The sequence below is a fragment of the Pempheris klunzingeri genome, chromosome 12, assembly GCF_042242105.1.
Source record: "Pempheris klunzingeri isolate RE-2024b chromosome 12, fPemKlu1.hap1, whole genome shotgun sequence".
Lineage (NCBI taxonomy): Eukaryota > Metazoa > Chordata > Actinopteri > Acropomatiformes > Pempheridae > Pempheris > Pempheris klunzingeri.
In genome coordinates this window covers 17,821,436-17,845,921 of record NC_092023.1, presented here as the reverse complement: position 1 = coordinate 17,845,921, position 24,486 = coordinate 17,821,436, and the positions used below count along the sequence as shown (strand labels likewise).

The window sequence follows — 24,486 nt, the reverse complement described above, 5'->3', positions numbered from 1 at the left end:
GTGATCTACTGGACAAATTCCAACACTTTTTGTACCTACCAGTTATTTAGACACCAAAATATGTTCAAATAGGATCCAGGGTTAAAAACACCTCACTGCAGGTCACCCTTAAAATATCTGTGGTTTGCACCATTAAGCAGATGCTTGATGCTTCTGGTGTCCTGGAGAGTTGGAAGTAAAACATTTAATCACAGGTTAGCCACAGCTGACCAAGTTGTACTGCATCATCGTCAGGTTGAATTATTCTTTATGTTCCGAAGCAAGTTGTTACTGTCACGTGTGCAGAGTTGGTGACGTTTTGTTAAGTAAAATATTTATCTGTCAATTTGTCATTCTTTAGATTTCTTTTGAATAGAATAGTTAACCATGCAGTCAGACAGAAAAACAGACACGTTAATTAGTATTGTAGATAATAAGTCCTCCGTTGCTGTCTGTCTCCCTTTGGACTGAAATCTTGACATGTTTTGGATTGTAAATAATTTCAGATTATACACAGCAGTGGGACACACAATGGCACCGCAGGCGATGATTCACTTTTGTCCTGTTGACTTCACCATACAATACAATTTACTCACACTAAAAGGAAAGCTCAGTAACCCATTTACTTTCAGCTAATGACTTTAAATGAATCAAATAGCCATCCCGTTGAATCAAGAACTAAAAATGCTTGCCATTGAATTTCTATATTTGATCCTAACAGTAAAACTGCATTCAAATAGCTTACAAATTCCATTAACTTAGCAGACAAATTGAATTGAGTAAAAGCAGCTCATTCACTGGTTTTTCACTTTCCATTGACTTACAATAAAACAGTTTTTGCCAAGGATTCGCAGATGGAAGTCAACATTTATTCCACTGATGTAGAAATACTATAAAAAAGTTTGCCATTGACTTTCAGAAAATCATTTTCACTTGATGCCTTACAATGGAACAAAGTTTGCCTTTTTTAACCTCCAGTAGACCCATTGACTTGCAGTAGGGTCAATTTCTTTAGTTCTGCTCACTTGGACTTAAAATCTTCAACAGTCATCCTTGTCCCATTGACTTACCTTACAACATGTAATTTGTTTTACTGACTTTAAACTTTTGTATTTGATCCATTGACATTCACTGGAAATGCAAGTACACAGTGAAGAACAATCTATCCCATTAACAGGCAGTATTTTGCTATATCGAAATTAAATTGATTTTTGTCCCTTTAACTTCCACTCAACTAATCAGTTTGTTTTAACCTCATTTATTTTATTCACCTGACTTTCAGAAGACTTTTTTTTCCTTCTTTTGGGATTATTGTTTTTCCAGACACACTCAATTTTTTTTCCGGCACTTCAAAGCTTCATACAGCAGATTATGCTAATACCGCATTCAAATCATGTAATGGGAAGAATTCCATTAATGACTTGAAGAATACTGTGAATTAACAATATAGCACTATGCTGTTATTGTTGTCCATTAATTTTGGTTTAGTTACCGTTAACGACACTCTGGCTGACAAAAGGTCACAATTTTGGCACAAATTTTTGGAAAATGTTTCCATTTAAAAATTAGGACTTGGATGTTGTAAGTTAGAAACTGAACTTTACGGTAACTCTGACATGAGGCCTCAGTGACATCACAGGTGTCTTACTGGTAATGTAGTCCATTCAGAATCGCTGTTTACTTGACACGAATATTAGTCTGACTTAAAATAACAAGCTTTTGTCAGTTCATTAAGTACTGTATCTACAACAAGCCTGTTGCTCAAATTAAACTTTTGTTGCACTCATGCCATTTGTTTTATTGTGTTCATGTACTCCTTTTAAAATGTTATCCATTGTCGTAGACACAAATGGGCAGTAAGACACCAAAGCCACAGCTACAGAAAACAAGAAATATTTAATTCATAATTCAAGTCATAACAGGCCTTCACACTGAGTTTTTTTCTTTTTTTTTTTTTTTTTTTAAAACAAACCGGATCCTGAAATCTCCAGACAGAAGAGTCAGACATGATCAGATGGACCCAAAGAAGCAACAAACAAAAGTTAAATCACACAGACTGTAAAGAATTGAGCTCTGCATGTCGGACTGCGATGACTGAATATTAAAAAGATTAAAAACAGTTTTTTTTCTCCATGTTACATCTCTCTGTTCAGTCTCCAGTTTGGTTTGATCCTCGACATCCTCTTAGCTCTGTAGCAGGTTTCCTGCTCCAATCTGGCCCAATCCACGGCAATGGTCACCATGGCAACCTTGTGAAGCCGGTGTTGGTGTGAGAGGAATGGTAACGCGGGAAAGAAAAAGGGAATGCTGTATTTTGTGTTCAGTTCATGCGAAAAATGTTCAGTCCCATCAGAAAGCAAACAGTAATGTGTGTTTGTGTGCCATACATTAAGAGTGAGTGTGTGTGTGTGTGTGAAACAGTAAACTGTCTGTTTTCAGGCTGAGTCGTTCATCTGTCTGTGAGCCGTGCCGAGGAAGTCACTGTAACAAAAGCAAAACAAAAAGACGTTACTGTCGCCTTCAGGAGGTCCAAACAAACAAACCTACACAATGCAGGTTTCCCTGGAGAACTTTGAGGCAACAGCAGCAGAAGGTGTGTGTTGTGCACTTCAAGGGAAACTTTGCAGATTTTCAACTGGCTTTGTATCATTACAGTGTTGGTAGATTATGCAAATTAACAATGTGACTGTCCTCCATGTTGTGACCCCACAGTAAAACAGTATTTATTACACGGCTTTGTTGAACACAAAATTCTTTCTTTAGTATGAATCTGTGGAATAAGCAGGATAATGTATAGCGAGCAGTGTCATAGCAAAATGAACCCCTTCAGGAGGTTAATTGGCATCACCACAGTCTGCTGTACATTATCCCTTATTGATTTTGTTCTTTTATTGATGGAGGTCAGTAAGCCATCATTGGTCCGTAAATACTACCCACGCTGTAAAGATACACAGTCAACAAAAAATCTGTCAAGTTTCCCTTTAACTTGACCAGATTAAAGGGTTAAGTTTAGATCACCAGTAATATCACAAACTAAAAACTAGCTCCCATGAGGTTTGGCTCACAGGTCTGGAGTTTATTCAGGTGAGGCTGACCAGGTGTAGGAATTAAATGGTGACTTGAGTAGTTTTGACATATGGCTTGTTTGCTTATTTTTATTCAAAAGGTAATTTATAGATGAAAAAGAACCATTCTGACCCACATTTGAACTGGTGTAGTTGAGGTTGTGTTTTAGCCACATGCTAAACAAAAAAAACTGTACTGTTATTAATATTATTTATTTGTGGCAGTCATAATCTCAGTTGTATTGAACGGATGCCTGCTGGAACTGTGAGAGAAAAAACAAAAATCAGGAAAAACAAAAACAAAAAAACTCTAAATTCGTCCATCTTAAGTGCAGTGGATATCTTGTCACAAAAATTCGTAGGTGGATGACCATGCACTGCCATTACTTGCAAAGCCTCCATAGTTCTGACATTTAAAAAAGCCTGTTTTTGTCAGATATCACATTAATATAACTCCACATTAATCATGTGTGTCAAATTCAACTTTGGGAAACTCATCCACTGATTCAAATAGTATCAAGTCGTATCACAACCATTGATTTAAACATGTTTGCCATTGACTTCCAGTGGAACTGGTCCATTTTTGTTTTTACTGACACACAAACATCATATTTTCCCTCTTCAGACCAACCACAAAGCAAATTTTTATACAGGTTCATCAGATAGCCATTGGGCAGAAAGTTGGATTATTCCCTCGTTTGAGTTTTAATTCAGCTTTACTTGATTACAGTCGTCTGTGCTGGTTGTGCTGCTGGTACCTGAGGATGTTTGACAGCTCCGGGCTCTTGTAGATGAACTTGTGCTTGTAAGCCAGAGAGGAGTGGAAAGGAACAAATTGAACCTTGTGACCACTGAGGCTCTTTGACTGGGCAGCCATGTCATACAGCTGCAGGAGGAAGAGGACGCGTGTAATTATTTTCTAAAAGTATTACAGTATTGTGGTCTTGTTACACAACCTTAGAGAATCATATTCCATCATCATGATATACGTATATAATCACATCACACAGCACTGTCATTTATTTTGTTGTGGTGTCAATCACACTCTTTACGGTCAGACTTAGTCAAAGGAACGCTTTGTGTTCTTCCTCACGGCACAGATGCCGGCAGGAAATCTGAATTAAGGCACCACAAACAAACATGGAGGCGAGTGAAAGTGAAACAGAGCGGGGTCATTCTGACCAACGACAAGCCGAGTCAGCTTGGACTTAAGAGGGGCTCGTAGCCCAAAGCTATCCTTAGTGCAGGGCAGCTAACTTAGCCCCTTTTCACAGACACATAGTTAACTCAGGGTTAACCTGAGCCCTGGACTGTATGATTCTGCCAGCTCTGGTTAAATGTCACTACTCTTTAACAGCAGGAACTTTAACTCCATTGGTTACTTTAGCCCTGTTTCACACTGACACCTTTTAGCCCTGTGTTTAGTTTATTTTCTGGGGATAACCCTGTGAACTCAGGACAACACTACAACTGTTCATTGTATTTACAGAAATCATGATACATTGTGACATGTACAGCTTCAGTATATTGGGATATGTTGCTGATGGATATGAGATATGTGTCATGTCTCCTACTCCACCGGTGAATCATCCTCTTACCTTCTTGCCCAGATGGAAAGGAACCACACTGTCGTCCTCAGCATGGAGGATCAGCACAGGGCAGGAGATATGATTCACACTGAACAGAGACAAATACAGATAGATTACATTCAAAGACATTTAACATCTGACCGTCTCCTGTGCCTTTGATTGGTCGGTTTCTCTACTACACTTCTAATTCCTCTGTTGCATTTGGTTGCATTTTTAATTTTCTTTTTATTCACTCTTGCAAGAACAAAAATCATTAATCCATGGAATAATATTGTGTTTGAGTAAAAGGTGAAAACATGATATCAGTATGAAAGCTAACTCAGTGACAAGCCTATTATGTGGTCGTATACGTGAATAGATTTGGACGAAGTCCTACGAGGCGGCTCAGCGCTGTGCTCAAGATGAAGACATGGAAGACTTCTTTATCACATTAAAAGTTATTTACCTTTTCTGCTTTTACTGCATATTAATTTGGATGTCATTTTAGTGTTTTTACTTCTGTCAAGCACGTTGAATTGCCTTTGTGTTTGAAATGTGTCGTATAACAATCAACAGAAGCAGCACTGGACTAAACTGTAGTTTTATATGAAGCTGTAGGTGCAGTTCCTCTGACAGACACTAGAGGCTGTTCCAAGACAACTGAAGTCCTGATGAGATAAACTGAGTTTATGAGCATCAGCATTGTCTGTGATTGTCAGTTATCCTGGTGCTGACTTGTTGCTGTTGCAGTAGATGATGAAAAGCTTGTGAGGTCAGAGGTCAGCAGCGTTAATAAAGATGTAAACAGTCCTCTGATTGGGCTGCTGTGGACTTTGTCCTGAATCTGAGCAGCTGTGAGTTAATCAGCTGTTGGTAAAGAGTCTCTGAGACACACTATTGTTTCAACATTACAAATTCTCATAAGCTTCAGACAAAAGAAATGTTCAACTCTCAGTGTCGGTAAAGTTCCTGCAAAGTTCCCTTATTCTCTGCTAGTTGAAAAGGTTCTGCTTGAGAACTTTTTTCTATAGAAAGGTTTTAGAGGCCATGTCCTGCTCAAGTATACCAAGTTCCTATTTTCTTAATAAACACACTCAATTTCTGGAAAAGTTGCACCTACAATTGTTTTAGTTGCCAAAAAACGTTCCCAGGTTCATAAAAGTCTATATAAAAAAACTGAGCTCATAAAAAACCATCAAGAAAAATGTTCAGAAACAAGTTACATTTTCTCAATTTCAGAAAATGGTCCTGATTTCAGGAACATTTCCAACTGAACTCGAGCTTCTAAAGTTGATCCTAAGTGTCTAAACTAATTCCCGTTACTAGGAAAATTTGTGTTCTCAGTTCATAAGGCTGAAAAAAAAAGGTAGAAACTGTGGAAAAGTTACTCAGAGTTACCAAGAGAGCCTCTGAGCTCTGGAGGTGTGTTTGAAAAAGTTCTTATAGCCTTTAAAAAAAGTTTATATTCCTGGAAAAAATTCTTAAAATCATAAAAAAGTATTTGAGTTCCTGATCCTCAGGAGCTTTTTCATATTTCTGGGATATTTTTCTTGCAACCCTGATGTGAATTGAAGCTGCTGCTGTAAACAGGAAGGAGGCTGAACGTACTTCTCATCACTGGCGAAGCGGATGTTATTGGCTGTGATGGCGTCCAGGAAGAACCAATCAAAGCCGGGCAGATACCTGTACACCTGAAACAAACACACACACACACTGAGAATAAACCAAATATACACCTACAGCTACACTGTGTGTGTGTGTGTGTGTGTGTTACCATGGAGAAGGGGTGGCTCTTGGCCTCCTCTCTGATGTTGGTGAACGGAGACTCTAGGATCAGAGCATCAGGACAACTTCCTGAAAATAAAACATGAAATGTAAAGTATAATGTAAGAAGAATAATAAGAAGTCAAATATGGAGTAAGACATGGTTTATAACAACATGTAAAATATTACTGCAGTAATATTAAAACACGCTGACTACAGTATTTAACAGATCACTGCAGCCATGTTAAAGATCGTTAGTTTAAAGTTAAGAAATTCAACAGACATTAGTCCAGGACAGCGACATCTTCTTACTCTGTTTCCACTAATTGATTACCATTTGACACAACAATGTTTTTTATGCTGACTTGACAATATTAGTGAAAGTTATGATTAAAACCTATACTACAATAACACAAACTAACTGATCGAGGCAGCAGTCGACCAGCAACTCCTGTGTTCTGTGAGATAAAAATCACTATTTTTGTCAATGGAGTCTGGTGTCTTTGCAGAGAGTGATATAACGGCTGTTTGTGGTAAAACAAAAAGGATCTTACAGGTCTGTCTCTGTAGGGATCCTTTCCATAATGTTGTCAGACACTTAGAATAACAATCTGAGTCTGTCAGTGGCAAAAACACTTTTAGTGGAAGTACTTTGATCAGGTGCAGTTTTCCCAAAGGATTATGTTCCAGCCATTGCATCCTGTTTAGCAGCTGCCGGCTGAGGTGATCTACTGGACCAATTCCAACACTTAGTACCTACCAGTCATTTAGACACCAGGACGTGTACAAATAGGCCCCATTTTATTTATCCTTTAACGTGTGCAATGTCAGTATCATAACTTTAAAGAACAATGACACTTTATTGTGTAAAAATAAACTTGATATACGTGACAAGACGACTGTGTATGTGTTTGTTTGTGTGTGTGTGTGTGTGTGTGCCTGTCGCACCTCTGTCACACAGCTGTCTGACCAGGTTGGTGGCAACTCTGAAAAACAAAACAATCAAATTTAATGATAACGTCACTGGTACTGAGTTGTGTAGAGCGTGTGTTCAGTGTTCAGTATTTGTGTGTGTTACCCTGTCCCCAGAGAGTGTCCCCAGATGTAAAGCTGTGTTTTGTCCAGCCGATGTTTCAGCCAATCATAGATGAAGAGAGCATCTGATGTCATCCCCCCTTCTGATGGAGAGCCGTCTGAATCCCCCCACCCTACACACACACACACACACACACACACACAGACTTGTACTGACAGTATTACAAGCAGCAGCTTTGCTTGTTAAACATGTGAATGAAGCAGATTTCTCACCTCTGTAATCAAATGTGACTACATGGTAGCCTAATGAACTGAGGACCTGAAGGAAGACAGACAGAGGGGGTCAGTCATCTGCCCTCTAGTGGTCATTAAAACCATCTCCACCTCCACCAGCTGCACTATTAAAGTGATCAATACATGAATGATATTAACTAGAATCACTGATTACTCAGCACAGTGTGTGTGTGTGTGTGTGTGTGTGTGTGTGTGTACCTTGTACAGCTGAACTCTGTGGTCTCCTCCTCTGCAGAGAGAAAAACACGTTCATCAATCAGGTCAAAGGTCAAACACATTCACACCAACATGAGGTCAAAGGTGACACGGCAGCAGGAGGGGGGGCATGGTCACCTGGTGCCTGCATTTCCATGGAGATAGAGGATGACAGGGTGGGCGGAGCCTAACGTGGAGTCATACCAGTCACCTTGTTTCTCCTGAGCTTCTCTCCACATGTGTGCAGGAACCGTGTGCCTGAAACACAAATCAATCTATCGATCAATAAATCAGCAGATTAATCCAGAATCTAATTAGTCACAGGGAACACTTTTGTCATTATCACTTTTACCTTTGCTCTGCATTTTTTATTCCTGTTCATACTTTTTTCATTATTCTCATCTTTATTTTGAATCAACTTTATTATTTTTTTAAAAATTTTTTAATGTTTTGTGTGTCTGTATATATGGGTGTTGGCATGTCTTTGTTCCGTTATAGGTTTTAAGGTTAGAATTAGGTTATGGTAACGGTTAGGCATTTAGTTGTGATGGTTAAGGTTGTGTGTGTTGGTATGTCTTTGTATAGTTATGAGAACAAAAAATATGAGACAAGAATATGTGTGTGTGTTTTACCAGACTCCAATCTTGAGTCCGGTCTCAGGCTCCAGGTAGAAGTTGTGTGTGTGGTTCAGTCCCTGGTCCAGAGGTCTCTTCAGGTCAATGAAGTAGGGCATTCTCACTGGGGGGAGTTAGAGGTCAGAGGTCACAGACAGGTCACATGACTGCTGACTGACACACTTCCGTCAAATCTCATCTCCTGTTACACCAGCTGTCAATCACTGTGATCAACCCTCCCACTTTCTGTCTGCTCAAACAGCTTAGGTTTGACCCCTGTATATCCTTTTGACCTGCTGACAGACCGCTGACTCAGATGCACCATGTGCACAACTCCATCTTTACACAAACTACAAGTTTTAACTATTAACAAACTAAATGCTAAATTTATTGGAGGAAACTCTTTGTTCTTTGGACACAAATACTCACCAAAGTTGAGGAAGACGAGTTTGGCTTGGATGGATGGACACAGTTTGATGATGAAGGGGATGGAGATGTAGACGACCAGCAGCCACAACATGACCCTCTTCAGCTTCCCCACCAGGCCCAACCTGAGGAGACACATGTGAGGTCCACATCAGTGCTGGACCACAGCCAGGATCAGGATCTCTCTGATCCACCACAGCTCAGGTCTTATTTATCCTAACTAGAGAACAAAGTCATAATGTTCAGCCCCTGTTCACAGACACAGTACTGACCTTATAGTAACAAGTATTAAAGGATAACAGTTGTTTTAAACCTGGGCCCCATTTATACATATTTTGTTGTCTTAATCACTGGTGGGAACAAAAAGTGCTGGGATTCGTCAGGTAAAACGCTTAAGTCAGCATCAAACTATGTGACTTTGGCTCAAATTGTGTCTGACAACATTATGGAAAGGATCCCTACAGAGACGGACCTGTGAGATCCTTTTTTTAAAAACTAAAACAGCTGTTGATATTACTCTCTTCAAAGACACCAGACTCCATTGACAAAAACGGGCAGAACACAGTAGTTGCTTGTCTACTGCTGCCTCGATCATTTTTTTTTGTGTTGTGTGTTACACAAATATTGTGTTGGATCTGAACTAATCCTTTTAAACCCCAAAGTCACATGATAACATGCACAAAATAACCAAATGAGGCAGCGGTTCTGCAAGGTAAAATTGTGGTTTCTATCAATGGAGTCGGACGGCTCCATTGACACAGCAATGTGACAGCTATTTCTAGTTCAACAAAAAGGATCTTACAGTCCGTTTGGCAGCTGTCCGCTGAGGCAACATACTCTACAAACTCCTACACTTTTTGTACCTACCAGTCATTTAGACACTAAAATGTGTACAAACAGGGCCCAAGTTTAAAAATATCACAGTTCTTTAATTTCAGGGGTCAGAAATGAAAAGAAAAAAAACTACTACATGAACTTCTCTTGTATTTTCTACATTGTGAAAATTGAACACTCTGACCTCCTCTGCACTTGGGGTTACAGGCAACAGACTCTTTATAATAAAGCATGACAAAAGGCTGAAAACCTCTAATCATTTAGGCTGTTGGTTATTTTTTCATTGATCAGTGGATCATCATTCCAAATGATTTATTAAACTCTGTAAGAACACACAGAGCTTTAAACCACAGAAACACAAAAAAAAGACCACACATTAAACTAAATAACAATAAACTGCAGGTTCAAAGCGCTGCAGCTTTAATCTTATATATCCCCTCTCTCTTCCTAGAGGAGCTTCCTCTATTTTAGTTTGAACAGGTAAAGAAGTAAAGGTGTTATTTGAGCTCACTCGGTGTGTGTGTGAGTGTAAGCTGAGCTGATGACCTGCTGTCACAGGATCCAACAGGACTTGAATTATTCATTTAACCAGAGAGTCTGTAGGACCTGCAGCCTCCAACATGTACCTTCAGAACCTTTAAACTTACGCAAACTCAAAAATGATCAGACCTGCAGTTTGACATGTTTAACATCATTAAATCTCTTAATTATTGCATGTTTTACTTACATTATTATGCTACTGGATTATCACGGAAGTGCTCAAAAAATCAGTTAATTAAGTATCCTAAAATTAACTAGTAACTCTTCTAGTAATTGATTTTACAATCATTTCTCAATTAAGAACAAACTTTATCTGGACTTTAAGTCTGACATTGTTGGTTGGAATTTTATCATTTCAAAATTATTTGTTGTAAATTAAAAAGAACTGTTAGATAGACTAAATGATAATGGAAATATTTGTTAGCTGCAACTTTAAGAACTAAAAGCCCAATTGTATCTACCAAATGTCAGTAGTGAAAGTAAGTAAGTACATTTAAGTACATTTGCTCAAGTACTGGACTCAAGTGTTTTTGAGGTGCTTGTACTTAATACTTGAGTTTTTCCATTTTATGCTAATTTAACTTCTATAGCACTACATCTCAGAAGTAAATATTGGTCTTTTTACTGCATTAACATTTGTCTGATAGCTTTAGATACTTTACAGATGACCTTATAACCACTGGAAACTTTATTTCTAATCAGGTGTAGATAACTTGTGGAGTACCACAAGGATCAATACTCAGTCCTCTTGAATTTAATCTCCACACACTCCAATTAGTCCTGCTTTTACCAAACAACAACCTTTATTAACCCACTTACGCTGTCAATACTCTATATACCACTTATGTACACACACTGAACAAACTAATGACTGGATGTTAAAGAACTCTGTTTTAACATTGAGGAGATTCATTTGCAAATCTACATCCTCTTTACCTTTAAAAACTGCATGTCAAGCCAGAAATTTGGTCTGGGTGAGACTGCTGTGACGGGTTTTGCTAAATTTTCTTGAGACAAAGGTGTAACAGCTGGGAAACGTGCAACATGCACAGTTTGTGTCATCTTTACAGTGCTGACAAGTTTGTTCTGCCCTTACAGTACTAACAAGAGCGTAAGTTTCATCTCAATAATGAGGGGGACACATTAAGGTGGGGTCTGCAAATCTTCCCCCAAGAAATTTTGAGCATCAAAAACACTTAATTTCCTGTATTCTGGCATTTCATGCATCAATTTATGGTGATCCAGATGGTATAGTAGATCGCCTCAGCCAGTAGTGCCAAACAGGCTGCAACTTAATCTTTGGGGCAACTGCACCTGATCAAAGTATGTCCACTAAAAGTGTTTGTCAGGCTCAGATTGTTATTCTAAGTGTCTGACAACATTATGGAAATTATCCTTTTTGTTAAACCAGAAACAGCCGTTATATCGCTCTCTTCAAAGACACCAGACACCATTGACAAAAACAGTGATGCTACCTCACTGAACACAGGAGCTGCTGATCTACAGCTGCTTCAATCGGTTAGTTTGTTTGTGTTATTGTATGACTCTGGACAGACAGCTGTGCCTTCAGATATCTACAAACTAGTTTAACATTTGACAAAACTAATCTGTTTGGTATTTGAGTAAAGACAGACAGAAATTGTGGATTTACAGTCACTACATCTACACTCTTTGTGACAAAGGAGTTGTGTTTCCTTGCTACTGCGTGTCCTTCACATCTGATCCTGACTGAGCAGGAATTCAGTTTCCAGTCGAGTATCTTCAGGGAGATTAATACCCTGCAGCACCACATACACACACACAGTTTGTACTGAGTGTGTGCATATATACTGTGTGTGTGTGTGTGCTACTACAGCTGTCTTGTGCGTTCGTTCAGCTGCAGAAAGCTCAGCAGCAGCTGGCAGCCAGCCTACAGTATTATTAGCTGATGTCACACTGCTGCAACCTCAAGGTCACACAGAGGTGGAGGGGGAGGGGGCTGCTGGATGCACTGGACCCCCGTCAGTCACAAGAAAAGTAAAGGTGGAAACCAGAACTGACTAATGTTTTCAGCAGGGGTGGATAAAGGATGATATTTAAACCTAAATCAAGCTAACTCATCAAAAACGCAAAATAGAAACAATAGTTTTATTCCCACGATGTGTTCAAACTCAGCTTGAAAGAAGTGGTTTCAAATATGATGCACCTATGTAGTAATAAATTACTTCTATAGGATCGTCAAATACTCAGTTTGAGACCTGCTAACAAATGGGCCAACAAAAACAAAACAGAGTGATGCCTCTTGTTACAATAAACAATCTTAGCGAAGGTCCTTGAAGTTTCCAGTTTCCTCTATAATCCGGCTGGCGTGCTGCAATCGGCACCGGGGATTGATGGCCTGCGAGCCGTGTGGTTTACTGCTGGATTTTCAGAGCAGAGGATGAAGCTGTTGGAGGGTATCGTTGACAGGGGTTGGCAAGATACTGCGCTTCTTCCTCTCGCCACACAAAACAGTGATGTACGTCCCTGCCTGTTCCTCAGATGACGACAATTTGTAAAACATCCTATTGGAGGCAATTAATCAACCAAACCGATTAATTGGTCGTCATCTAGTTGACACATTGCATTTATTACTACTATTGTTTTACTATAAAAAGATGATGGCAGTTAACCGTCTTTGATTATTTCAATAAGTAGCAAGCATGAAGTAAACTAAACATAACGTTTAAACCAGCGCCTCCTTGACTGATGAGTCAAATCAGCTAATTTTTTATCATTTTTTATCATATAAATAAATGAAATAATTAATGACAGTTGTACATTTGAAAATATCTCACAAACAGCATACAATTAAAAGTATTGCTAAGACTAAACATTATGTGACTTAAAATGAGGTAGTGTTTCGGTTTTTCTTTTAAACTTTGGACTGCAGTGTCTTTTCCATCCATTATCATCTCCAGCAAAAATAAATGATGCAAACACTTAGTCTGAGTGCTGCTGGGCACTTATTAGAGCTGCAGCGTAGTTAAATCTGCCATTACAGACTGGGAAGATGACTGTGCATCCAGTTCAGCTCTGCATAGATGCATTGAGACACTGCTACGGCAACACAAGCATCTACCATACGGAGACGACCTGCTGTTCAAAGGAACACTTTGACACCAGGATAGCACCTGAGTCCATATGTACACCTGGCCACAAAGACCACATCTGAAAGTCATGACAGGAAGAAAGACGCTGACTCACACTAAAGATTCATAGAGTTATAAAAAACCAAGTACAACTCCTGCTTCACCTGAGTATTCTCTATTCAGGTCACTTCTCGGAGGGAAATACTGTACTTTTTACTGCAGGACATTTACCTGTGAGCTTTAATTACAGAGACCCTATCTACGTCTTCACAGAGACCTGATCCATCTCAACACCTCGGATAAAAGTTGACGTCAGTGCACTCAATGGGCAGAGTGATCGAGGCCAAAGGAGCGCAGCAGATAGAGGACTCGGTGCTCAAATGCACATGATATAAGAGAAGTGAGCACAGGTGAAACAGATTAACTGTTTCAGTTTTATTCAATATGGTGGGAATTGTTTTGATGAAGCTTCCCAAAAATCATGCTGCTTAGGTTTGAAAAAGTCATTTTCCGACTCTGGGGAGTGAGTAAAACTAAAACTCTCAATATGTGAGAGATTCAGGTTCATTCAGGTGTACAGGTTCCTGGGCTCACCGCAGCCTGATAGCCTGAATGATTTAGTAATTGTGTTTACCAACTCTATCAGCGGCCCTGCAGCCACACAACCAGCAGCCCCACCCAGAATCTTCCTGCGTCTCCCGATAAGCCACTCCATGCTTGAATATGACATAAGGCACCCCTTCCTCACCTCGTGTGTCTGCTTGTCTCTCTGGCTCTTTGTGATTTTCAATTTATGTGCTTATTCCACATATTTGTCAGCTGTGTCTAAACAAACAGCAGAGACACTGTTTCCAGTAAATATTGTTGACAGGCAGATTTGCCTCCAGTGTCAACAGCCGACTTGGTTAAAATCTACGCCGAAATGAAGCGGGCAGCGCTTTGGGGCGCTCTCCTGTATGTACCCGGCATGAGATGGATTGCTGCTGTCTTTGTTGTTATAATAAAGGCTGAATGTTAAATAGATTGTTCTGGATCAGTGAACAGGAATGATTGATTGAAAATGAAACAGTGGCGGGCAAACGGTAAATGGTACTTATATAGCGCCTTTCTAGTCTTATTGACCACTGAAAGTGCTTTTACACTACATTCATATTTACTCATTGACACACCATTCAAACAGAAGGAATCTAAGCTGGAGGACACTATTCTTTCACAAAAATTCACACTGAACAACTTTCTTCGGGAAGCAGGTTGAGGTTCAGCGTTCATTGTCCAAGAGCACTTCGACAAGCAGACTGCAGGACTGCAGATCTCTTCCTCACCGCCACATGGCTCCTAGCCTTCATTGTTATCTCAACTACAGACCTGTAAAGTTTCCTGACTGCATCTTGCACAGCCATGATGAATAAATATTCGAATGATCGTTAAATGATAAAAACAAAATCTAATAGTTTATGATTTATAGATTATAGAATAGTATATGATTTATAGTTTATATTTATAGATTGGTGCCTGGTAGAACACTCATTAGGAGCAGCAGATTGATTCTGTGCATTGGGATGAAGACATGTCTCTGTAAAGACATGGATCGAGTCTCTGTAAAGATGTGACCACAAACGGTCTGTGATTTTTCGCTGCTTGAGTCTGAGCCCTATTTCATCCAGTCAACCTTTCTGTGACAGCAGCTATGAGCAGCATTAGGTACCAGCTAGCAGTATTCAAATAATCTTTTCGGAGTGACTATCGAATAGTATTTCTGTGTAAAATACACATCCCTAGAGAAAACAACACCAGCTGACGCTGTCACAGCTGGTAAATATGCACTACTGAATTACTTCCTGCCTGTCATCTGTATATGCTGTTTATTTAATTATCAGCATGTGTTCTGTGTGTAACATGAAGGGGCTACAACTTTCATTTCGTTGTACAACCCTGTGATGTGAAATGACAAATAAATTAACCCAGATACTGGAGTAACTTTTTTCTCTGATTCGCGCACAGAGAACTTTTTAGTAGATACAGTTTCAGGTTTCCCCAGAGTCTCTTCGAGACGCTGACTCGGACAAACTGTGAATACACTTCCTCTTTCACTCCTGATTTGACAGAAGTGATGGCACGCAGTGACGCTGGAGTCAAACCCCTGGCCTGTACCTAACAGCGGCGTCAGCAGCGAGGTCACCTCCTGTCTGGGTTTAAATACTTGAGTTGATGCTGAAAACAAGACCGAAGATGACCAATGACCAGGACTCAAAGCTGCATAGCTTCACTTCCTGTCAGCTGTTTCCTCACATGACACAGTTCAGCTCTTTAACAGAGGTCATTTAACTTTAATCTGACACACTGGAGCACTTTAAAAGCACATTCTGTTGTTCTACTGAAGAAGACTTGAGTACTTAGTAAAAAGTACTATTACCACAGTGGAAAAGTACTCTGCTACTACTAAAGATCCTGCATTCAAAAGTTTGCTTGGGTAAAAGAACAAAAGTACTTAAAAAGTATCAAAAGTAAAAGTACTCCTAATGCAGAATAATCTGTATTTTATTATAAGAGTCTAACCATTCATATGTTCATCACAATAATGTTGCAGCTGTAAAAGTGGAGCTCACATCCTGCTGGTAGTTCAGTCGCATCACCATTGATTATTGATCAGATTCTGTTTTAATAAACTGAATCTGCTCAGAACCTGAAGCTGTCAGATAGATGTAGTGCAGTAAAAAAGTACAATATTTCCTCTGAAGTTTGGTGGAGTAGAAGCAGAAAATGGAAATACTCAAGTATAAGTACCTACATTTGTTACTTTTGTTCAGTACTTGAGTAAATACATCTTTCTTTTCTTTCCACCACAGCTGACATCAGGTCATACATACTTTACATAATTTTATAAACATTTACTTGTTACTGCCATAAATACTTGATTGTCATCTTTGAAAGTTGACTATTTCCTTTGATCGTTAATTATTTAATGAAAGTTATTGTTACTGTTGCTGCTGAGTACTAACAGCCCATATTTCCTCGAGTCCACAGTGAAACACCTGAACAATAACAGGTACATCTCTTCCTCTTCATTTCAATTAACAAAACAGACAGACAATCTCTTACCGTCACTGTTTTAATGCTGCTAAATTTAAGGTGTATTTGTTCTCAGTTACAGATGTGTCTGTTGTCTTGACGACTGAGCGAGGATGAAACAGTGACTTAATAAATGTGTTAATGAGTATCATTAACGAGATGCTGCTGATTAAATTCACAATTGAAACGTCGTCCGATGAAATCAACAGGACTCGGATTCATGATGGTAGCTATTCTGATGTTTAAATGCTCTGGATGTAATTTTTGCTGCTGTGGCTTGGTAAACACGTAGTTTGGTGACGTCGTGAAGTAGTGAGGCATCGTGGCAGTTGTTGTCTTAGCACAGCGACTAGGGCAGAAATCATGTACATGGACGAGTTAATGCATTCATGTTTTAATTACATTCAGTCATTTCATTCTAGTGAAACATCAGCAAGCTAATGTTAGCTAAAGTAATGTGAACTTATTAAATTGCTATCGGATAAGTCGTCTAACCATATATCTTGGGTGTTTTAAGGGGTTAGTTTGAATCCAACACAGTATTTGTTTAACACATCAAACATCAAAGCAACATCTCTGTTCTTTGAGGTAAAATTACTGTTTTTTTTTGTCAATGGAGTCTGGTGTCTAAAAGCTTGTTTTGCCACTGAAAGGTGTTTTAAATGGTTAATTAGGACAATATTTATATAAAACACAATAACACTAACTAATCGAGGCAGCAGCAGACCAGCAACACTAGTGTTGTTTGAGTTAAAATTACCGTTTTGTCAATGGAGTCTGGTGTGTTTGAAGAGAGCGATATGATGGCTGTTTGTGGTTTAACAAAAAGGATCTTACAGGTCTGTCTCTGTAGGGATCATTTCCATAATGCTGTCAGACACTTACTTATAACAATCTGAGCCTGTCAGTGACTAAAACAAACACTTTTAGTGGACGTACTTTGATCAGGTGCAGTTGCCCCACAGGATTAAGTTGCAGCCATCGCTGAGGCAGCTGTGAGCTGAGGTGATCTACTGGACCAGTTCCATCACTTTTTGTTACCAGTGATTTAGACACCAGAATATGTACAAACAGGGCCCAGTTTTAAAAACGCTGGAATTATCCTGTAAATTGTTGATAAATCCAGGTGATTTTGTACTTTGTGTCAACTGGCTGTTAACATGTGTGCATGTGGCTGTTGGTTTCTGAGCTGATAGCGAACAGGGAGCAGGATGACCAGCATGCACTGCAGCAGCAGGTCGATCTGGTTGTGCAGGTTGACCTTCGTCTGTCAGTGTGTAAGCTGCTGAGATAAGGAGGATTAGAAGAAGAAGAAGACGAAGAAGGGTGAAGCAGACAGGCCACACGGCAGCCGGGGGACACAGGAGAGGAATTAATGACTAAATAAATAAATGGGCTGTCGATAACAAGCTCTGCTGCAGTGAAAGAACTATGGAGAGTAAAGTGGGTCAAAGTGGAAAAAGCTCTGGTCAGTTTAGTAAACCAGGTTAAACTGTTTCTTCACTTCCTGTTGACTGCTTGTGCTGCCTTCAAGGTCTTCAGAGTCACTAGATATCAGCAGCAAAGGCCGTGAGTCATAGATACATACATCTTGACATCCATAACATGTCTGAACAGCAAGGAGGGGGACGACTACCAAAATAAGACACAAGCAGCAAAGAAACAACTTTCTTTTTAAAATCGCAAATGAGCTCAAGTAGTTGTTTATCCCAAATCAGTACTTCATTCTAATTCTACAGAAAGTACTATCCGAGTACTATATACTTGTTGTCGTAGTATGCTGCTGTAGCTGATAGTACACAAAAATATCAAAATATCAACCAGAAATAATATAAAAAGTGACGTCAAATCAAACTAAGACTTTCTAATCAGAATCAAATTCTGATTTATAGCAGACTAGATTTTCACAAACTAGAGAAAAGAAAAATAAAACAGGTCTGCAAAAGTCAAGAAGATTAAATCTAAAACACAAATTTACAATCAAAAATATGTTTCAAAATATAGGAAGAGCTGTTTCACAGGAAGGTGGAAAATACTGACTAAATGTCCAAAAAGTTTTTTTTTTTTGTAAAAATAGACCTGTATGTTCTCTCTAGCGGTCAAACTCTGTAATGGAGACTCAGTTTCTGTGTTTGTATTTTTAAGGAGGACGGTGTTTTTAAACCGGGCCCTATTTGTACATATTCTGGTGTCTAAATGACTGGTAGGTACTAAAAGTGTTGGAATTGGTCCATTAGATCAACTCATCAATGCTCCTGGTCCCACTGATTTGGTTCTCCATCAGCCAATGGATGTGCGTCTGTCCAAGGCTACAGCCTGTCCGTCCTTGGGAGCTGGATCTCTCCTTCACTGTGGTGCTCCCGGAGGTTTCTCTTTTCCCACTGGGTTTTTTGAGTTTTTCCTTCCCGAAGAAGGAGGGTCATAAAGGGCAGGTGATGCCTCGGACTGATCCATTGGCCTCATCGACTGCTGGACTCTTTATTAGATTGTTTGTTCGCTTACACTTCTTGCTTATTTCAGTGAACTTTGTAAAGCACTGTGAGACAACTCTGTTGTGATATTGGGCTATACAAATAAACTGAATTGAACTGAATTGAATTGAGTTAAATTAGACAGACAGACCAGGAAGATCCTTTCTTTAAAGACACCAGACTCCATTGACAAAAACCATTTTACTTTACAGAACACTGGAGTTGCTGGTCTACTGTGTCCTTGATCCGTTAGTTTGTGTTAATGTGTGACTTTGGTTTCAGTGAGACTGGTGAGCTGGTTTGGTGATCCTATGAAACACCAGTCAGCCCAGTCACACCTGGAGTCAACACCAGCTCAGACTGACCCCATCCTGTTAGATGTGGATCGATGTATATTTGGGATACCTAAACAAAATAAAATATAATTGTGTGGAGCTGTTTACTAATCCTTTTCCTATTTATCTTTTTAGCATTTATTCCTGTTTTGTGTCATTACTTTGTTTTTTTCATTAACTTTATACTATATATGATACATATTTATTCGATGTTTACTGTTTTATGAAAGAGTTTTAATTTTATCATTATTTTTTACATATAATCTGTTCAAACCATTAAACTTTACATCAGCAGATTATTCAGATTTAAGTCTAAACTGGTCCTTTTGCTGATATCGCACATTAATTTAACATCTACGTCCATAAAAACGACCAGTGGTCTCTTCGGACGGACAGACAGTCCAGGTGCTAAAACACCTGTCCGGGTCTCGGTCTTACCTCCGGAACGGTTTTCCCATGCTCCCCGCCTCTCCCGGGCCCTGCCGGCCGCCCGCTGTGGGCCCCGCTGCTCCTCTGCCGGGACGCTGCTTCAGGTCCGGGTCGCTGTCCAGCAGAGTGCCGGTGGCCCCGCTGTCATGCTCCGCAATCAGCGAGTTATTCCGCTTTCGCATCACTGGAGGTGTTAGAAAAATCAAATGTTAACCGGACGAACACCGACTGAATCACGGGCCGTTCGTGCGGGCCTGTCAGCGGGGAGGAGGCCGTTAGCTGGCCGGGCGGTGGAGCGGTGAGAGCCGGTGAGGACGGAGCAGAGTCCCCGCTGTGCCTCAAGCTCTCTGCCTGCACTGAGATCCGCGGAGAGCCGCTGATCAGCCCGGAGCCACCGCAGCCAATCAGAGGGCAGAGACGCGACCACGTGGACTCACTGTGGTGCGTCCATGACCCCTGGGAACCGTCGGACAAACGAGAACCAAAACAAAGCCAGGAAAAAAATGAAATAGTATATGGTGCCTTCAAGGACACCTCGTAAACCTACCTTTGCATCAGAAAAACTGTAAAGCAGGCGGCGATTTCTCTCACGATCAGGCGCCTTTTGATGTAACATGTGTAATGTGACAAAAACAAAAGAGCGAGTAATTTAAGAAGTAACCAATTTAACTAATGATAATAACTCTAATTATTGATATGAATTTACAATTGTCCATCAGGCTTTTTCTTTTTTATAAAGTATCAAAAGTTAGAGTACTAGTATTGCAGAATGCTCCCTGTCAAATAATAATAATAATTCATTTAATTAAATAAAGACACGTTAAGGAGTAGAAATACAAAGTAATTTGGTAAGCAGTGTAATAGGGACCAACAACTGGCAGTGACTGACAGTAGAGGACACTGAAGTAAAAACTGGACTGGCCGACACCTGATCCACTCAACAAGGTCCGGGCGAGGCCAGAAACCGATCAGAGGATCAGATTGGAGTTAACCTCCTGTGATGTCTGAATAATTTAAAGGACTAGTCTGGCGTTATTATTCATGTTCCTCCCTGTGAAAAAAGTTCTTAGATATTATATATTAGATATCATTAAAGCATCTCGAAACAAAAAAGTAAGTGAGTCTTGGTTACAAATGTATAACCGACATTTTCCATAAGATCCACACATTGGAAAGGATTTAATATTAATATTATTTGACTTTAATTCGAATCTGACTTTTACTATTGCAGATCTTTCAGATTGGGTTCATTTTAACTCCTTAATGTCTTGCAGGGTAGGTTAATCTGTAGCAGCGCATCATGGGATATAAAATCATCACGCTTGTAGTTTAGCTGTCCTATGAGAGTCATGTCCAAAAAGTGAACTTTCCATCATAAGATCAGCAGCTCTGTTACGATGCAGGAGGTGGAGGATTTTCCTCAGCCCACTAAAGGACTCTTCATCAGTTTAGTTTGTCACACTCACCATGAACACACGTGGAGATACGTGATTTTCACTGAATAGGCTTTTAGAGTCCTGGTTAGGTCCCTGAACACAACGTGTCCAAACTGTCGAGGTCTTTCTAGTAACCTTCAATTTAATTACACATATTTCGACCTTACTCGTTTAGCTTTAGCTTCAGGACAGATTTCGTGTTTATGTATCAGCGAACTCAAAACACCAAAGTAACCAGAAGTAGATATTCACCATTTCAGAGCTGCTTTCCTTTCCCACGTAATATGAATGCAGCATTAGACGAAGCAGTGAGGTTAGCCCGTTTGTTTAAAAGAAAAGAGACGCAAACAAACTACAAGAGCTCACTTTTCTACAGATTTACACCGACACATGGGCGGTACAGAGAGCCCCTATCGGCCTGAGGTGGCTCTGTCCCGTCGGTGGAGGCTGTCTGACCGGTTTATTTCATCAGCTGCTGCGGAGGCTGCGCTGTCCGCTAACCGGAAGTCAGACTGTGGCTTAAAACGGTGATGATACGGCGACAATCTGCGCGTTGCTGCCTGAAACTACCAAAATAAAAAAATGTTCTTACCTCTACGTCTGGTGGGAGAGTGAAACGGTGTCACCACATAGCTGTCACAAATAAAAAGTTCAATAAAGTTTTCCGCAGCGACAGCTCGGTTCGCTGTGCGGATTTTTGTCCAAACGGGCACCCGGAGCGGCTTGACGTAATCGTATCACGTGATCACAACACGGAGCTCTGATTTTGCCGCGAAACCGACTCGAAGCTCAGCAACAGCGAGACGTTTTCATGGCGGAATAAAGATTTAATACCTTAGTTTTCTGCTCGTTGTGTTTGTGTTTAACGGCTCCGGGATGTTCTGTGAAAAAGCCATCGAGTTAATCAGAGAGCTTCACCGGATGGGCGACGGACAGCTGCCCGCTTTTAACGTGAGTGACCCCCAGCAAACTTCCAGCATGGTCTGTTCATAAGCGGTGATCTTCATTTGGATATCTAACATTTAAAGTTTTCTTGCTGGTAAAAAGATACTCTGACTTCTTCGAAATGTTTGTAATAGTCGTTTGTACTCCTTCACATTTCGGCACAAAACCCAATAAACCAAACAACAGTTATGACAATGACCTTCATTACAGTACTAACCACACCAAGGTGAATAAAGCAACTTAGAAATAGTTTTTATCATTCAACTGTCGAGTGCCAAATACACAAATACACCTTAAATTTAGCAGCCGAATCATTAAAATGCTGTTAATGTCAATGATATGAATGCGCTATTTCATGCTGTGGGTTGGTACATGTAGTAAAAATGAAGTGAGTGTAGAATTTGCGAAGTTTTGAACGGAGTTTGTATTAAACAAGAAAAAATGTGGCTGAACTTTAAAGACACTTTTAAGTCAGGATATATAACATCAGCAGGACCTAGTGCAACCGGTTATAGTGAATTTTAGTGGAATCTGTCCAGTTTAAATCAGCTTTAGCATCAGTGGTTTTGTAAAGTCTGATTCTGCCTTGTTTCCAGGAGGATGGACTCCGGCAGGTTCTGCAGGAGATGGAGGCTCTCTATGAACAGAACCAGGCTGATGTGTGAGTCCTGAGGATCATTTAAAACACATCATATTGATCAGTACTCTGTCTGATTTTGTCTTAAGCTCAGACAGAGTTTTCTTGGTGTTTGGGTAAAACAAAAGCAAGTTACTTGGATATTTTCAACACACATCATGTCCACACAGCCCAACTGGCTCATCTGATTTCTTCATCTAACGGTGACTTGCCTGTCTGCCTTTCTCTCACCCGTCTGTCTCTCAGCAACGATGCGAAGGCTGGTCGAGCTGACCTGATTCCCTCCATTAAACTGCGCCACTGCTGCCTGCTGAGGAACCAGCGCTGCCTCAGTGCCTACCTGTAACTACATGTAGACACACTTGTACCCATCTGACCTGTAGTTATATCTGTTGTGTAAAGCTGACCTCTCTCCTGTCAGGTACGACCGCCTGCTGAGGATCAGAGCTCTGCGCTGGGAGTACGGCAGCGTGCTGCCCGCCAACGTCCGCTTCCACATGTGTGCAGAGGAAGTTAGTGTGACATCACTTCCTTTTGAGTCATATTTACCCTACTGGTTCAGGACAGATACACAGAAGGTCTCATGATTATCGATTTAAAGTCTTCTGGTTTTCTTTGTGTGTGGGGGTGTGTGGGGTGTGTGTTCAGGTGCAGTGGTTCAGTCAGTATAAAAAGTCTCTGGCCTCCTTCATGCGGTCTCTGGGTGGGGGGGAGGGTCTGGACATCACTCAAGACATGAAGCCTCCGAAGAGTCTTTACATTGAGGTGAGACTCTTTGCCTCGTACGTACCTGCCATCGGCCGTGACGCTGTCGCATGACGCTGTCATCATTGTGCCTGTTTTCCAGGTGAGGTGTTTGAAGGACCATGGAGAGTTTGAGATTGACGATGGGACCGTGATCCTGCTGAAGAGGAACAGCCAGGTCAGGACAGGAAGCTGCTGTGTTCACTTTCACCAGACTCCTTTCACACTTATTACCTTTTAGAGGATATTATTTTTCATTATGTCATCTTTCAGTCTTTTCTACTGGCCTTGTGATTGTGAGTTTAATTCTCAGTTTGTTTCTATTTTATACGTCTGTTTTATGCATTGACTTTCCCTCCGAGAGGGAGAGAGAATCAAGGAAGGATTAGTTTAGCTTAATTCTACAGCAGCTGCACATGAATCAAAATGTCCAGGTTAAACATAAGATTTACACCTCTAGAAAACACAAAAGTATGGTGATGCTTATCGTGCATCATGTCCACATGATATTTAAGCATGTAGAAGAAAAACTTTGACACTGAATGCCTTTAAAATATGTGGCAGAGTGAAAGCATGCAGTCTAGCAATGTCAGCAGTTTGACAGTGAACGCCACACATCAGCTGATCGGGAGTCAAACAGGAAGTTGTCATCTTTACATTCGCCTGTGTCCGCAGCACTTCCTGCCGCGGTGGAAATGTGAGCAGCTGATTCGTCAGGGCGTCCTGGAGCACGTCATGTCCTGATGTCACCATGTCTGACCCCTGATCCATCCGCCAAGTGTTTGATCTGAAGCTCAGAAGTCCTGATTCCTGTCATCCTGTGAACAAAACACTACAGTTCGAGGATGATATTCTGATGTAAAAATAAAATATTTGTTTTTCTAAATGTTTTTCTTCACGAGTCTGAGGAGGCAAAGAACTGAAAACATCAAAACTGCGAAATCATGACTCAGCACTTTTTTTAAAAAAGGAAAAAACGTGGAGTGTTATCTTTGG

General features: G+C 40.3%; 2 protein-coding genes across 3 annotated transcripts; one reads left to right on the top strand and one right to left on the bottom strand.

Moving 5' to 3' along the window:
- Positions 1 to 1,856: 1,856 nt before the first annotated feature.
- abhd12 (abhydrolase domain containing 12, lysophospholipase) lies at positions 1,857 to 21,848 on the bottom strand. 2 transcript variants are annotated; one of them, XM_070841512.1, is made up of 14 exons: positions 21,757 to 21,848; positions 19,738 to 19,912; positions 8,944 to 9,065; positions 8,533 to 8,638; positions 8,039 to 8,158; positions 7,904 to 7,934; positions 7,685 to 7,730; positions 7,455 to 7,584; positions 7,325 to 7,362; positions 6,387 to 6,466; positions 6,221 to 6,303; positions 4,643 to 4,721; positions 3,803 to 3,930; positions 1,857 to 2,460 (listed from the first exon to the last, which is right to left on the bottom strand). In XM_070841512.1, exons 2-14 carry the CDS (start codon positions 19,908 to 19,910, stop codon positions 2,415 to 2,417), a joined length of 1,182 nt encoding a protein of 393 aa, XP_070697613.1. In that variant the 5' UTR covers positions 19,911 to 19,912; positions 21,757 to 21,848; the 3' UTR covers positions 1,857 to 2,414. The 2 variants fall into 2 exon arrangements, with proteins under 2 accessions (XP_070697613.1, XP_070697612.1); XM_070841511.1 differs by lacking the exon at positions 21,757 to 21,848 and adding an exon at positions 21,417 to 21,534.
- Positions 21,849 to 21,960: 112 nt separating this feature from the next.
- On the top strand, positions 21,961 to 24,376 carry gins1 (GINS complex subunit 1 (Psf1 homolog)). Its single transcript, XM_070841362.1, has 7 exons — positions 21,961 to 22,115; positions 22,706 to 22,770; positions 22,993 to 23,088; positions 23,168 to 23,258; positions 23,395 to 23,511; positions 23,594 to 23,668; positions 24,166 to 24,376. Exons 1-7 carry the CDS (start codon positions 22,041 to 22,043, stop codon positions 24,232 to 24,234), a joined length of 588 nt encoding a protein of 195 aa, XP_070697463.1. The 5' UTR covers positions 21,961 to 22,040; the 3' UTR covers positions 24,235 to 24,376.
- Positions 24,377 to 24,486: the final 110 nt, after the last annotated feature.

Coding starts and splice junctions, on each gene's coding strand:
- abhd12 (XM_070841512.1), bottom strand. CDS start 19,910: ATGCGAAAGCGGAATAACTCGCTGATTGCGGAGCATGACAGCGGGGCC. Junction 7,585..7,684: donor AGTCACATTTGATTACAGAG/GTGAGAAATCTG, acceptor GTGTGTGTGTAG/GGTGGGGGGATTCAGACGGC. Junction 4,722..6,220: donor CGCTTCGCCAGTGATGAGAA/GTACGTTCAGCC, acceptor GTCTCTGTTCAG/TGTGAATCATATCTCCTGCC.
- gins1 (XM_070841362.1), top strand. CDS start 22,041: ATGTTCTGTGAAAAAGCCATCGAGTTAATCAGAGAGCTTCACCGGATG. Junction 23,089..23,167: donor CGCTGCCTCAGTGCCTACCT/GTAACTACATGT, acceptor CTCTCCTGTCAG/GTACGACCGCCTGCTGAGGA. Junction 23,259..23,394: donor TCCACATGTGTGCAGAGGAA/GTTAGTGTGACA, acceptor GTGTGTGTTCAG/GTGCAGTGGTTCAGTCAGTA.